Raw genomic sequence first — 11,816 nt, forward strand, 5'->3', positions numbered from 1 at the left:
TGGGGAATGTGGTTGGACTCAAGGCTTAAAAAAACAGTCTCACAGTAGATCGAGGAACACAATTCCATTGCCAGATCCAATTATGTCATGTGCTGTGCACAGTGCTGAGGATTTGTTGAATGAAGAAGACAAAAGTACATTCTCCAGACACATTTACACTAAAATTACTTATATGTAATACTGTTTGTTTTCTATCTTCCAAATTATGAATAATTGTTTATGCTGTTGTTATGCAGGAGCGTGTAAAAAGAATACTAGAGCTGATAAGTTCATTTCTGCAAGAGAGTATTATGCCTACAAGTTGCAAATTCGGCCTGAGAACATGTTGTTGCGAGCTGGGAGGTGTTTCCAGTAGTATATAGTTGACATGTATGTCAAAATTGAAAACACTAGGCTTGATTACTTTTGAAATAACCAACAAAGTATACGGGCTGATCTATATCAAGGTATTCTGGATTCATTGGACTATGGGGAAATTGTTGCTAAAAATGTAGGGCGTAGAGTAATATTACCTCCAACATTTATTGGAGGACCTCGTGACATGAAGAAACGTTACCTAAATGCCATGGCCTTGGTTCAGAGATATGGGAAACCAGATCTATTTGTCACTATTACTTGCAATGCTAACTGGCCTGAAATAAAAGCTGAGTTAAGCCCAGGTGAAACAGCACAAGATCGGCCTGATTTAATAGCTAGGATATTCAGAGCCAAAATACTGTTGCTGAAGAAAGAAATATTGGTGAAATAGATTTTTGGTGAAGTCGCTGCAATGGTGTATGTTGTTGAGTTCCAAAAACGAGGATTACCACATGCTCATTTCTTGATCATCTTGAAATCAGATTGGAAGCTGAAATGTCCTGTTGATTATGATAAATATGTGTGTGCTGAAATACCTCCTGTTAGCAATAGTAACTTGCGACGGACAGTGCTTGCACATATGATGCATGGCCCCTGTGGTGTGTTAAATCCACAATGTCCCTGCATGCGTAACAAGGGTGGTATGTTGTCTTGTAAAAATAAATATCCTAAATAGTTTTCAAACGACACATCTAATAACAAAGATGGCTATCCCATCTATCAACGACGTGATACTGGGGAACAAGTAAAGATCCGTAACACATACCTTGATAATCAGTGGGTTATCCCGTACAATCCTTATCTTTCTTCATTGTTTGATTGCCACTTGAATGTTGAGGTTTGTTCCACAATTAAAGCAGTGAAATACCTATACACATATGTATACAAGGGGCATGATAAGGTTTCATTCAATATAGTACCTGGTGAGTCCGACTGTGTTGATGAAATAAAACAGTTCCAGTCAGGTAGATGGGTTTCCCCTTGTGAAGCAGCGTGGAGAATATTTAGTTTTGATCTGTTTGAAATGCATCCTCCCGTTCTTCCTCTACAGGTTCATTTTCCTAATGAACAAACTGTCCATTTACATCCTCATGAAAGACTACGTGCTGTTGTTGCTAATTCTAAACGTTCTCGTACTCAATTGACTGAATTTTTTGCAGTCAATGCAGCTGTTGAAGGTGGTACAGGCTACTTATATGGTGAATTTTGTGAGCATTATAGATGGGACGCAGGTACTAAGCAATGGAAAGAAAGAGTGTTAGATCTATTTTCTGTTGGGTGTTTGGCATTTGTGTATCCTGCAGAAGGGGAACGCTTTTTCTTACGACTGTTATTGCTTAATGTCAGAAGTCCAACTTCATTTGAAGGGCTTCGAACTGTTAATGGTCATGTGTATCCAACTTTTTATGATGCGGCATTGAAGTTGGGACTAATAGAAAATGATAATGTTGCGGACTTAACATTGTGTGAAGCTTCAGAGGTCCAGATGCCTGATGCTTTACGCCGTTTATTTGCAACAATACTTATTTTCTGTCAAACGGCTGATCCGCCTGTCTTGTGGAAGAAATTCTACCCTTTTTTGTCTGAGGATTTCAGGTATAAATACGCGAACAATGACTTTAGGATTCAGCATTTGACTGTTCGTTCTGTTGAGGGGTACCTTGAAGCTATGGGGAAATCGTTGTCAGCTTTTGGATTGGATCATTTAATTGCTCATGTTGATGCTGAGATCAGAAGAACAAAGGATATTGTGGATGCTCTTGATGCTCCTATTCCACCAGAAATTCTTACATGTCGTTCTAGATTGAACCATGAACAAAATGCTGCCTTCTCATGTATCATGCAATATGTAATGGATGGGAAACTAGGTGCTTTTTTCATAGATGGCCCGGGAGGAACTGGGAAAACATTTTTATACAATGCATTGTATGCAGAGCTTAGACTAATGAACAAGATTGTGTTGCCGACAGCAACATCAGGTATTGCTGCATCGAACATACCTTCGGGACGTACAGCTCATTCAAGGTTTAAAATCCCACTTGATAGTGATGCTTCTCTGGCATGTGCTGTTCCTAAACAGGGTAGTTTAGCAGCATTACTTAGGGAAACATCACTGATAATATGGGACGAGGCTTCAATGGATAAGAAACAGAATATTGAGTCTTTGGATTTACTATTGTAGGATGTGTGTGATAATAAACTCATGTTTGGAGGTAAGACTGTTGTGTTTGGAGGTGATTTTAGGCAAGTTCTGCCAGTAGTTCCTCATAGATCAATGAAAGAAGCAGTTGAAACCAGTATTGTTACATCATATTTATGGCCTAAATTCATAAGGTTCAGGTTGATAGAAAATATTAGAGCTCGGGAAGATTTAACATACTCTGAGTTCTTGCTTGCCTTGGGTAATGGTGAGCTACAGAATTCAGAAAAAGCGTATGTACAGATTCCAGACCAAGTAGCTCAATTTTGTGAATCCGGAAACAATTTCATATCTGATCTCATAGAAGCAACGTTCCCTGAAATGATGCAAGGTAACCTTGGTACTGATAGATTTATTGATCGAGCAATCCTAACACCATTAAACGATGAAGTGGATTCGATTAATGCATTCATGATAGAAAAATTTGAAGGCAGAGCTGTTATATACAAGAGTTTTGATATCATGTTGAATGATACATGTAATATATATCCTACGAAATTCATGAATAGCTTGTGCCCAGGAGGAATGAGCCCTCATGAGCTTGTGCTGAAGGAGAACTGTCCGGTAATTCTTTTAAGGAATCTTTTACCTTCGTCTGGTTTGTGCAATGGCACCCGTCTTACTTGTAAGAGGTTTTTCCCAAACGTTATCCAATGTGTAATTGCTACAGGACAGTACAAAGGAGATCATGTTTTCATCCACAGAATCAATTTAAGACCATCTGGTTCTATGAATTATCCTTTCCAATTTGAAAGGAAACAGTTTCCCATCAAGTTAAGCTTTACAATGACAATAAACAAATCTCAGGGGCAGACTCTTAATCAGGTGTCTATACATCTTCCACGCCCATGTTTTTCTCATGGTCAGCTATATGTTGCTTTGTCAAGGGCTAAAAAGGCAGAAGATGTTGCTGTCTTTTATGCTAAGCCTCCAGATCAACACCCTCAAAACACTGTACAAAATGTAGTGGCTTTTGAAGTGTTGAGGTTGGCAGGTGTATTGCATCATAATATAGAAGAAGAGACATAAATATCTATTTTTAATCAGAGCATTAGAGTAGGACTTCAAAGTATGTTCCCTTTTGTTTCTTTGAAATTAAACAAGTTTTATATATTTAAGAAGACAGCTGATAGTTCATAGTTATATATTGACAGGATGAAGGAATCCTAAGGCAAAAAACAAGGAAAATCCACCATTAATCATGGTGTTCACGTGATGCGGTTCATGTATTCATTTGATTCTTCTACTCTTCTTGATAATACATTGTAGAATTTGATTTTTATAAATTGTTATGGAGTAATGATGAATCTTGTGAATGTACATTATTTTTTGCATGCTGACTGCTGTGCTTCTGCTGTCATTCTGCAGTTATAACTTAGAAGATATGGAGGAATATATTCTGCACCTTCTGGTATTGTAGCTTTATCCTCCATTGAAGAGCAGGTTTGGGGTATTGAGTCTAATTATCAGTTATTTTTAATAACCGAATATGAATTTCATGATCAAGGTTTATTTTTCGTATTGAACAAAAAATTGTTTCTAACTTGCTTTTTGTTACTTCTGCTTTCAATATTGTGCACCAATGTACTAGGTTTGTTATGACAAAGATTGTTTAGTTTTGCTATTTGGTTCATTTAAAGAGTTGTTTACAGAAATGTATACATATATCAGGAGAATTAATATAGTTTATAGCATTTTTCTTTCTAAGATTCTTCAGACTTTAATTCTTTTTAAAATTTTCAAGCTGTGGTTATATGAAGGTGAATAGATCCGGCTAATTACAATTTGACTTAAGTATATAACTAATATTGAAAGCTTGTATTTACAGTAATGACTAGCATATACACAGAATGTTTGAACCACCAAAATATAGGCTTGTTCTGAAAAGGTATGCCTGGTGTCACTGTTCAATGACATGTTAGTTGTTGTGAACCCACACTATTTTATATGTTACATTGAACATATCATCAGATTATCTAATTAGATTGCTGGTAGATGTAATAGCTGAGCACCTAGAGTATGCTATCTTATTTACTCAGTGCTTTCATCAATGAACATTAGTATAGGGTGCATTCGAATTTATATGCAGGTGGCTACATGATAGACCTGTAACAGAAAATAAACATGTTATTGGTTGTTGGATGTAGCTAGGACCTGAGCTAGATAAAGATTTGCTTAATAGTTAATTTGACATGAGAAAGATTCCAATTCCTACTAGATAGATAGATTGGCTTAAGAAAGAAATATCATAAATGCTTATAAAAGTATTTGACTTGACTGGGACAGAGCAAGCAGTAAGTAGTTGTTATAGCCTCTAAAACATATGACATACCCAGGACAGTAGTTAGTATCTAATTGTTACCCAATTGGGTCTTTTCATCTAAATAATTATCTTGTGAAAAACGAGTTAAAACAATCACAATCTCCTTCCCTTTCAGGAAACTATTACATCTTATAGTAAACTGAACCTGAAGGCAGTTTAAATAGAGGAAGTCTTATACTTTATAAAAGCAGAAAAGTGCTTCCTTCTTTTTTTGGGTTTTTTTTGTTTTTGTTTTTTTTTTTCCCCGGTTACCTCTTCTCAATCTACCATGCTTATTGTTATGCCTTTAAAATTTAAGCTTTTGGGAACATGTTATATCAAACATGGTGGTTTAAATGCCTAGACGTTCTTTGTGTGCTCTTCCTTTATCTAGAATCTCATTTCAACATGCTCCAGGTTATTCAATGAAACTAGAAACATTACTAAATCTTTAAAGCCCATTAGACATATACATTCCATGATATTAATACAATAAACCTGCTCTTATTGCTAATGCTGGAATCAAATGTACATGCCAAGCAGTTTTCTACACTTACTATTAATCTTATTCAAAACAGTACATTAAAGAGTCTTTTAACTGAGCTGAACTCTAAATCCTAACATACCTGCAGCCTAATGGACAACTATTTCTAACACAATAGGATCGCTATTTTGTAGGAAAACAGCCCCAATTTTTCCATAGCATACACCTCCACTGGAATACACTTGTGACATTCTCTCTTTAATTCTGCTACAGATAGTAGCTTATCAAAGCAACTGTCTTCAACATTGTATTCGATACAACCTCTTATGCGGGTTACTGGGAGGCTACAAACTATGTAACTTTTATAGGAATGTCAAAGTATTGTTTTAATGCCAATGATTATACTTAAGCAGTACATTAATGTTTGCTGACCACATTTGACGATGTTTATTCACAATTTTTACCTTACATGTTTAGCTAGTCAAATGTTTACAATGACTGGAACTTACATACTTGACTGTTATGACCCTGTCATGTTAAGCAGTTTTGAAATGACGCAAACCAGTCATTACAGAAAATAAAACACAAGGTTATTAACTACCTAATAATTTTGAGCTTATCCTATGCAATCTATCATAATGACAAAGTTACAATTACTCTTCTTGTTGAGCATTGTTATGAATTTGTAAGCTTGCCGCTCGAAAATTTAATTCCGTTATATTATACATGTTAGATTTCTGTAATCTTTCTATTATTACACACTGGCTTTTTTCAAAGGCATTACCCTGCATGATTTAATACTGCAGTCTTACTTAACACATAAATATTAATTTTTCATAACATGCCTATTATACAGATGCAATACATAATTGCCTTTCTTACATAAGTATTAAACATTAACTAACTGATTTTCCACATCTTGTAGTGAATACTTAACGCCTTTATTATTACACACCCATACTACTTCAAATAATACATATTTGATGCTAATATATTAGTCAAACATGTGAACCAGAAAGCAGTTCTATGTGGAAAGCTATGCTGGCCCAAGCATCACCTCAAATACTAGAGGAAAACCTGTTTGATAAATCACTAGAGCACCTAAACCAACTACGGCAAACACGTGTTCGTAGAACGCATTCACACCATTTCATAGTACACATGATATAATGCTACCTTCTTCTCGAACTACTCTTAAGTCCACACACCATTGTTTCCTTTTGTGCCGAAGAAGAACAGTTGTGCATGGATCTGCTGTCCAGAAATGCATTGTAGCAAATGGTACTGGAACAACCTTTTCACAGCAGAATTTAGAAACAACCAGTAGTTAAAAATTTGCTAATACTAATATGATACACAAGTGTGTATAGAAAATATACAGATCTACAGCTTACAGACAATGAAACTTACAATAATTCCTTGGAAAATAACCAGAGGGTTAACCACATATGTAAATGATGGATAAGGACATTGTTGTTGCATTAACCTTAAGTGATTTTCCATTTCTGCAAAAGACAATGGAAGCCTCCTTCGAGTAACCCTGGTTTGGGTAACTGGTGTACCAAGATTGGTTTTATCATGGCCATCATATGAAAAAATTTTAGTATGGAATATTTTTCTACCTTTATAGTACATCATCAAGGTATCTCCAACTTCGATATCATTATCTGAGATGAACTCTTTCCAGCCTCCCTCGACATACATTCTAGTGATCATATTTCCAGATTTGGTTCTTCTAATAACAATATCCCATGCTGGTCCATCACTACCGCGGAACATCTTGGCTGCTTCACATTGATTGTATAAGATATGATAAAAAAAAACAGGAATCTCCTAAATCACAGCAAAAAACACAGTTAGTTGGTGGGAGCAACATATATATGTATATATATGTATATATGTATATATGTATTATATGCATATATATATATATATGAATTATTTCTCATAAAAGTTGAAATGTATACATACTGCCATATCTTTGTGTTCTTCTTCAATTCTGAGTATCCATCTCATGATAGCATTGTTTTCAGCCTAACAACATAAGAAGCTGAGAAATTAGCTAAAGGCATGGAAAAACTTATCTAAAACACAAATACAAATAATAGACTTAACAAGGTCATCACAGACCATCTTTACCATGGGTAGACACTTTTAAACAAATACTAGAACTTGAGTTCTCACAATAGCTTGGATAGTACCTTTATATAATAAATGATACCTTTCAAAAGAATCTAATTTATTAACTGTAGCCATGTGAAGTGCACCATATCCAAATATCTACATAATATAAATTCATATGTCATTGATCAATCAACACGGAAAAAGACTATCTTATATGTGTTGAACCATTCATTACACTTTATATACCAACAATGAGGATTAGGTAACAACATTTTTTAAAAAACAAATGGCAATGGACAACTAAATTAGATTATTTATATGAAATCAAATGTTTGAATCGTGGTTGGTATAAAGGAAATAATAAACTTGGTTGTTTAGTGCACCTTAAGAAACCAATACTGTATTAAAGTATTATTATTGATAAAATGAACAATAAAAAATGTTTGAAACTCAGAGTTCATTATATTTGGTTTTTTGTTTTTCCCCTTGATCTAGGGTTATTTCAAGTCTCTTGAACTTGCATTTTTTCATATAATCTACAAGCTCAATACTTTTAAGGATTGTTAACAGACATAGCCATACTTTTATGATATCACAATCTTTTAAGTAGGCATTCAATAAGTAAACTTTGCATAATAAGAAAATAGTTCAACAACACAGTGTCACAGACCCCCCCCCCCCCCAACAAAAAAGGGTAAATAATTCCTTAATTATTGTAGATAGGATAATAGTCTCAAGTCACGTGTGGGTTAACTTAATCAATTTTAAGAAAACTCTTTTTTTTTAAATGACAAATTTAAAAAGTCTAGATTTAACCCTTGACATAGTTTGTTACTCCATACTATACAGTTTTTTCATATCTAATCAGTTCACATATGTTGGGTTTATATAAAATAGGGTTTAATAAGAGGTACCTAAGTACGAAGTACAAATAAATTTAGAAAAATGTTTTCCAGCGACTAATTAAACAACCAAAACCCTAACGACTATGGAACTCTAAAAATTGTGAATATGGAATAGAGAGAGTATTGTTACAAAAAGTAGAAAGCTAAGATAACCCAAGGAATATAATTTATAAACTTATCGACATTAAGAGTAGATATATAGTTATACACACATAGCCAAGGTCATGATGAGCTATTAAGAACTAGAACTAATTAATGACTCAGTGTGGCTTGGATTTCTCTATCTCTTCCATAGTTAATAATCCCATAAGAAACCATTCTGATTTCCTACTTACTGCATACAAAATTATAGTAATACATATGGTTATTTTTAAGTCTACCTTGCATTTAAATCACATTCCAAAATCCAAAGTAGCAAAATATAATATTGAGCTCAATACTATACATGCATTACTATCATCCTTGACTAAGAATTTACATTACTTACTTGACACCATATATTAGGCCATGAACCTACATTTTTGGTTGGCTATTAAAACTTCGAATTGTAAATGCATTTGTAAACAAGTCGTATACTAATGGTTTTGCCAATTTAAGTAGAACGCAAAGCGTTACCGCATTCCGTAATGAATTGTGGTTAATTCAATTATAACTAACAACACCTTTGAACTAAAGGTTATTCTACACAGTTTGTACATATTACAATTTGGAAACAAATATATACAATTTACTTACTATAGAAGCAAGCACTTCACATAGTCACATGCACAAAAGAAAGTTACTTAAAGGACATCATAAATTGTACTTGATAGATGAAAGACCACATAAAATCTTTTATTATTTAAAAAATTGAATGGTATCTTACATAAGAAGTCTTCACAACCACTTAAAATCTTTACTCACATAACTTTACAGCTATTTGTGTTATTATATTATTTATATGTTGTACTATCCCTCAAATTAAGAAGACTAAATCTTTGCAACCCATGCTTGTAACTGTTTGAACTTGACATTACTTAGGGAAGTAGATGACTATCAACTACTGTTTGTGATTTTTAAAAGGCAACAACAAACAGAAATAGAAAAGACAAGCACAAAATAGATTAATTATCAAACATAGAAACTTATAAACAAGTAAGATAACGCATATCATTTCTGGAAATAATAATTAGAAAAACAAAGAATTCTAAGTAGCAAAAAAAAAAAAACAAAATTGTACTGGATAACTGTTCTAATCACTTGTAAGTATGGGCTGATTACTATTAGAACCTTTAATCCGTGTCAAAGTTGTTCAAATGATTACTCAGCTACTACTTCCTATTCTTGACTATAAATAGCAACCTCACTTCTTCCCAAAAAACGCCTTTACAACCCTTAGAATTTCACTTTTTCCTCTTAAGGTACTCTTATCTCTAAAGCCTTGAAATATAGAAATGTATGTATCTTTTAACACCATTCTGTACTGCATATTCAATTCAAGTGTTTACTCACTTATATTGTCATTATAGCCATAAAAGTTATACATCTGTAAAATAGCTTAACACAAATACATGCTATATTAGGAAACTGGTTAACTACCTATTGTAGTTTCTGTTCTGTAATAAATACAAGTGCCTGATTGTTTGTTGCTTTTATGTATAATTTCTTGATACATATTGCATGGAATCTTTTCTGCATAGTGTAAATTTCGTTAAATAAATTCCACTTATTAAATACTGCAGATTGAATTGTTGAAAGTTTTTTCCCATTAATATTTATTACTATGTCGAATATATAAAGAATATTCCAAGCTTAAGAATCTTTTGCATGGAAAAATACATACCAGACTGTATAGAACTATTGATTATATTTTTACAACGGATGATAGCACTTGTGTCAAAATATATTCGGCCTTCTGCACTTGAAAACTTCCTGCATCAGAACTTATAAATCTGCTATCAAGAAGTATTTTTCTGGGATTTATAGAAGATGATTTCATGAATCTGTAAAACATGTATTGTTACTTTGCATACAATGAATTTCACAAGTTACATATTGATTGGATCATATACCTTAATAGTGTTTGTAATGCCACAATATATGAGCTTTTAAAAATCTTGTGTTAAATCCATTTGTATACTTATATCAATATTAACTGTGGGATTTTACAGACTGCAATTGAAATACAATATGAAGCTTGAACCGGTTTATTTGGATGAACTTAACACTCAGAGCAAAGATTACAAGGTCAGAGTTACGGTTGCTGAAAAGGGTCGTCCTCGAGAATCACCTAAAAGCCAGGATTAGTCTTCCAAACTCTCATCATGGAAGATGAGAAGGTGAATATGCTTGAACTTGATACTTTATTTTTAACTTCTTTTTATATATATTTGTTCATGAAAAATCTTTGTTTTGGAGCACTGTTTCATAAGCCATAATATGCTAAAAAGTATTGGAATGAGAAATCTGCAACATTAACATATTAAGTAGCTATATTCAATCCATATTATACTGTCTATATCTAATAAGGAGTGGAAAACCGTATAGAATCTGCACAAACTTCTTTTTGATCAAAAATTCTATAGCTGTAATCATATGGATGCCTTAATAAAGTTGTCCTTATGTGTTCAATTCAAACCAGGAATTACATACTTGAAATTGCTTGTGTTTAGTTTAAACCATTTGTTGTTTTAAAAAGATTTACATATGCTGTTTAACTTTTGTTTTACTCATAGAAAAACAAGATGCGTTGCGCTCTTTTCGGAGAGCAGATAAAGGCTTATGAGGATATCTTAAAACCCACAGGAAAGTATGAGATATCTAGGGCTCCTATAGGTGTTGTGGATGATCAGTTCAAATTCAACCTTGAAGAACTTCCGTATCAAATGACTATTGGACAGCAAACTGTTGTGCAGAGGTTGAACCCTGAAGCTGGACCTATTATTCCCATGTATCAGCCTCTGTCGACTATTCCTAGGACAGCTGATCCAGACAGCAAATTTGGTATAAAATTGACTACAGTAATTGCAATTTTTTTAAACAATAAATCAAGTAGCTTTTGTTCTACCTTAATGCTGTTTATATTCCTTGGCTTCAGATGTTGTTGTAGTAGTTCTCTTTGTTGAAGAACAGCCACGCATGATTACTAATTCGCGTGGACGTGAGAGCCCAGTTCGTGAGATAGTTGTCACTGATACAAGGTTACATGAGCTTTGAATAGTTATTCCTTTAGCTTTTACAAGACTTATCATTTATCACTGAGCTGTTGTACTGACATATATTTCAAAATCCATGAAACAACCATGATCAATCTATCACTATTCAGCATGGAATGATCTTGCTATCAATGATTGTAATACACTCAACAACTGGGCTGACAGGTTCAATGTTGTTGGCTTCACTTCTCTTAGGGCTCAGAACACATCCAGAGGTTAATTACTTCCATATTTTTACAATTCTATTATA

The 11,816-nt window shown here is 33.8% G+C and overlaps 1 protein-coding gene across 1 annotated transcript; it reads left to right on the top strand.

The window, feature by feature from the left end:
• Positions 1-769: 769 nt before the first annotated feature.
• Positions 770-2,539, top strand: LOC110712740. Its single transcript, XM_021891193.1, has 2 exons — positions 770-925; positions 1,034-2,539. Exons 1-2 carry the CDS (start codon positions 770-772, stop codon positions 2,537-2,539), a joined length of 1,662 nt encoding a protein of 553 aa, XP_021746885.1.
• Positions 2,540-11,816: the final 9,277 nt, after the last annotated feature.

Source organism: Chenopodium quinoa, unplaced genomic scaffold, assembly GCF_001683475.1.
Source record: "Chenopodium quinoa cultivar QQ74 unplaced genomic scaffold, ASM168347v1, whole genome shotgun sequence".
In the NCBI taxonomy this organism is placed as follows: Eukaryota; Viridiplantae; Streptophyta; class Magnoliopsida; order Caryophyllales; family Amaranthaceae; genus Chenopodium; species Chenopodium quinoa.

What these genes read in the sequence shown, in the direction of transcription:
- LOC110712740 (XM_021891193.1), top strand. Translation starts at nt 770, where the DNA reads ATGGTGTATGTTGTTGAGTTCCAAAAACGAGGATTACCACATGCTCAT. An exon ending in ATAGTAACTTGCGACGGACA is followed by an intron (nt 926 to 1,033) that starts GTGCTTGCACAT and finishes TATCCTAAATAG; the next exon opens with TTTTCAAACGACACATCTAA.